This window comes from Alosa sapidissima, chromosome 23 (assembly GCF_018492685.1).
Source record: "Alosa sapidissima isolate fAloSap1 chromosome 23, fAloSap1.pri, whole genome shotgun sequence".
Lineage (NCBI taxonomy): Eukaryota > Metazoa > Chordata > Actinopteri > Clupeiformes > Clupeidae > Alosa > Alosa sapidissima.
In genome coordinates, this window is record NC_055979.1 from 15,812,023 (window position 1) to 15,814,522 (window position 2,500).

Sequence of the window (2,500 nt, forward strand, 5' to 3'; positions counted from 1 at the left end):
CATGCACACACACACGGATATAAAGAGCCTCCATTTGGGAAAACAGAACAATGGATCTCATACATCAAATGCCTTCAAACTGTGACTCTTCCAGTGGTGGTCTCCCACTAAAGCATGAGTTGTAGAAGGCATCAACTGAAAATTAATATAAGACATGTAACTGTCCTTAACACATACACATTAATTAGGATAGTTTTTTGTTTGTGCATGTGTGTGTGTGTGTGTGTGTGTGTGTGTGTGTGTGTGTGTGTGTGTGTGTGTGTGTGTGTGTGTGTGTGAGAGAGAGTGAGTGAGTGCCACTAAATGCATTAAATTAAATTAATGAATTGGTGTTTTGTGCTCTTTCTCCACAGCTTGCCGGTTATCATGTCATAAGAAGTGTGAAGTGAAGGTAAGATCACTGACTCCTTCTATGCCTCTCTCTCTCTTTTTCTCCCTCTTTCTTTCTCTCTCTCGTTGTCTCTCACTTTCTCTCTCACTCTCTGATGCTTCATGCAGACAAAAAAAAGCTTAATCAGGAAGTGTGTGACGTAATCAGTCATAATTTGTTTATATCGTACACTGGCTCAGGTTCTCATTACCGGGATGAGCGCTTTTATTGAAAAGTGATTAAGTTAGCCTTCAAAGTGGAAACCCAATGCTGGTTAAAAGAGAGAAAGAGAAAGACGAAGGAGAAGAACAACACCGGAACAATCCGGGGTTGATTTGGGTGATTCGGAAACCCTCGCGTCCAACTCCAGACCAGCAGCATCAAAGTGGGAAAAGGATTTGTAATGGTGATAGTGAAATGAAAGCTCCTCTGCGCTTCTGAGAAAGTACTCAATAACAACATTCTTATTATCCTTCTGTGTGTGTGTGTGTGTGTGTGTGTGTGTCTGTGTGTGTGTGTGTGTGTGTGTGTGTGTGTGTGTGTGTGTGTGTGTGTGTGTGTGTGTGTGTGTGTGTGTGTGTGTGCGCGTTCTTACTATCCCAGTGTGTGTGTGTGTGTGTGTGTGTGTGTGTGTGTGTGTGTGTGTTGTGTGTGTGTGTGTGTGTGTGTGTGTGTGTGTGTGTGTTCTTACTATCCCAGTGTGTGTTTCCTTTGGACTGATCATCACACACACATACCCCGTCCCCATTCCCCAGACGGAGTAACAAAGCTTCCAAAAAAAAGGTCCTTACAGGGGGGTGCATATGGGGGAAAAGGCAGTGTGTAGATTTATAGAGTTGTTATTGAAGGAGAAAATGGGAAAACAACCCAGCACGACATGGAGAAGAAGAATCTTGTTGTTGAAGGTGAAGGGTCATTCATTGTGGCATTTCTTGTTTTGTTTTGTTTTAGAGGGCCGTATCAAGAAAGCTGGACTAGTGTGTGTGTGTGTGTGGGGGGGGGGGGGGGGGGCAGTGGCGTGTGGCATGTGTCTGTACTTAGTTTGCTTAGATTTCCAATAGACTGTACTAAGTGTTGTGCTGACTTATTTCTGCCAGCTATTTGTTTTGAAATGCAATCAGGAAATGTTGAAACAACGTTAAAGTACAGTAAGTGATGTGTCAATGGCAGTTGGCACTACTGCAGAGGTTTCCAACGCCGTCGGCGACTGAGGCATATTTTCGTCTATCACTGTGGTCGAAGTGGAAGTCTGCTTATTTGCCCGAGTGTTTTACCCAAAGATAAGTGGTCCAGATAGCGGTCGGCTGTACAGTAGGCCTAATCAGAACCTCTCTGGTCCATTGTCAGATGCTCTCTTAGGGCAGGTTTGATAGTGATGTGAAGGGGGAGGAGATTGCATATGTGTGTGTGTGTGTGTGTGTGTGTTGTGTGTGGTATGTGTGTATGCGTGTGCATGTGTGTGTCCACATTTTAATCAAGGTGCCCTCAGTCTTTCCTTCATCACTTGAGGAGAAAAACATTGTAAAAGAAAGCGTGAGGGCACAGCGATCATCTCTGATTGTTTTGGACCCTTTTCACATTTTTCTTTGTTAGCTGTGTTATCTTAATCTGGTCCGCGTTTCTGTGGCATTACAGCAATCAAAATAAAAGTACCCATTAAATGACCCCAACCAGCCTGCACGGCAGAGGAAACAAACATTAGGCACGTGCCCAGTGGCTGTAAAAAAATTATAGCTATTTTTTTTTTGTACGTTGAAATTTAAAACATAAATTTAAAACATAAAATATACCACTTTTTTGTATGTTTATGTATGTACGTGCAGTATGTATGTGTGTGTGAAGGGGTAACATTGTTATCGATAATCATTGCCATGGCAACGTGTAGGCCAGATCAGAGCCTGTCCCAAGGCCAGAAAAAGCTACTCTCCAGTGAAAGGCAGACGTCGTTTGTCGGACGACCGCACTCTACCCCTGGCACAGGCCATGGAAACACACAGACGCAGGCTTATGTAAGAAAGAGGAGGCGCCATACCGCGCCTTGCGCGCTGATACAAGCTATCACTCAGCGGAAACACTCGGCGAAATCAAACAAGATAACACACTCTTATCGCTCTACAGGGTCGCACATGT

The 2,500-nt window shown here is 44.0% G+C and overlaps 1 protein-coding gene across 10 annotated transcripts in view; it reads left to right on the forward strand.

The window, feature by feature from the left end:
• Nucleotides 1–2,500, forward strand: part of tns1a (tensin 1a) — a 131,605-nt gene that overhangs the window by 47,040 nt on the left and 82,065 nt on the right. For all 10 annotated transcript variants that reach the window (XM_042080608.1, XM_042080617.1, XM_042080607.1 and 7 more), the window contains exon 3: nt 354–391. In XM_042080608.1, coding sequence (XP_041936542.1) covers nt 354–391 — 38 coding nt within the window. The remainder of the gene's footprint in view (nt 1–353; nt 392–2,500) is intronic.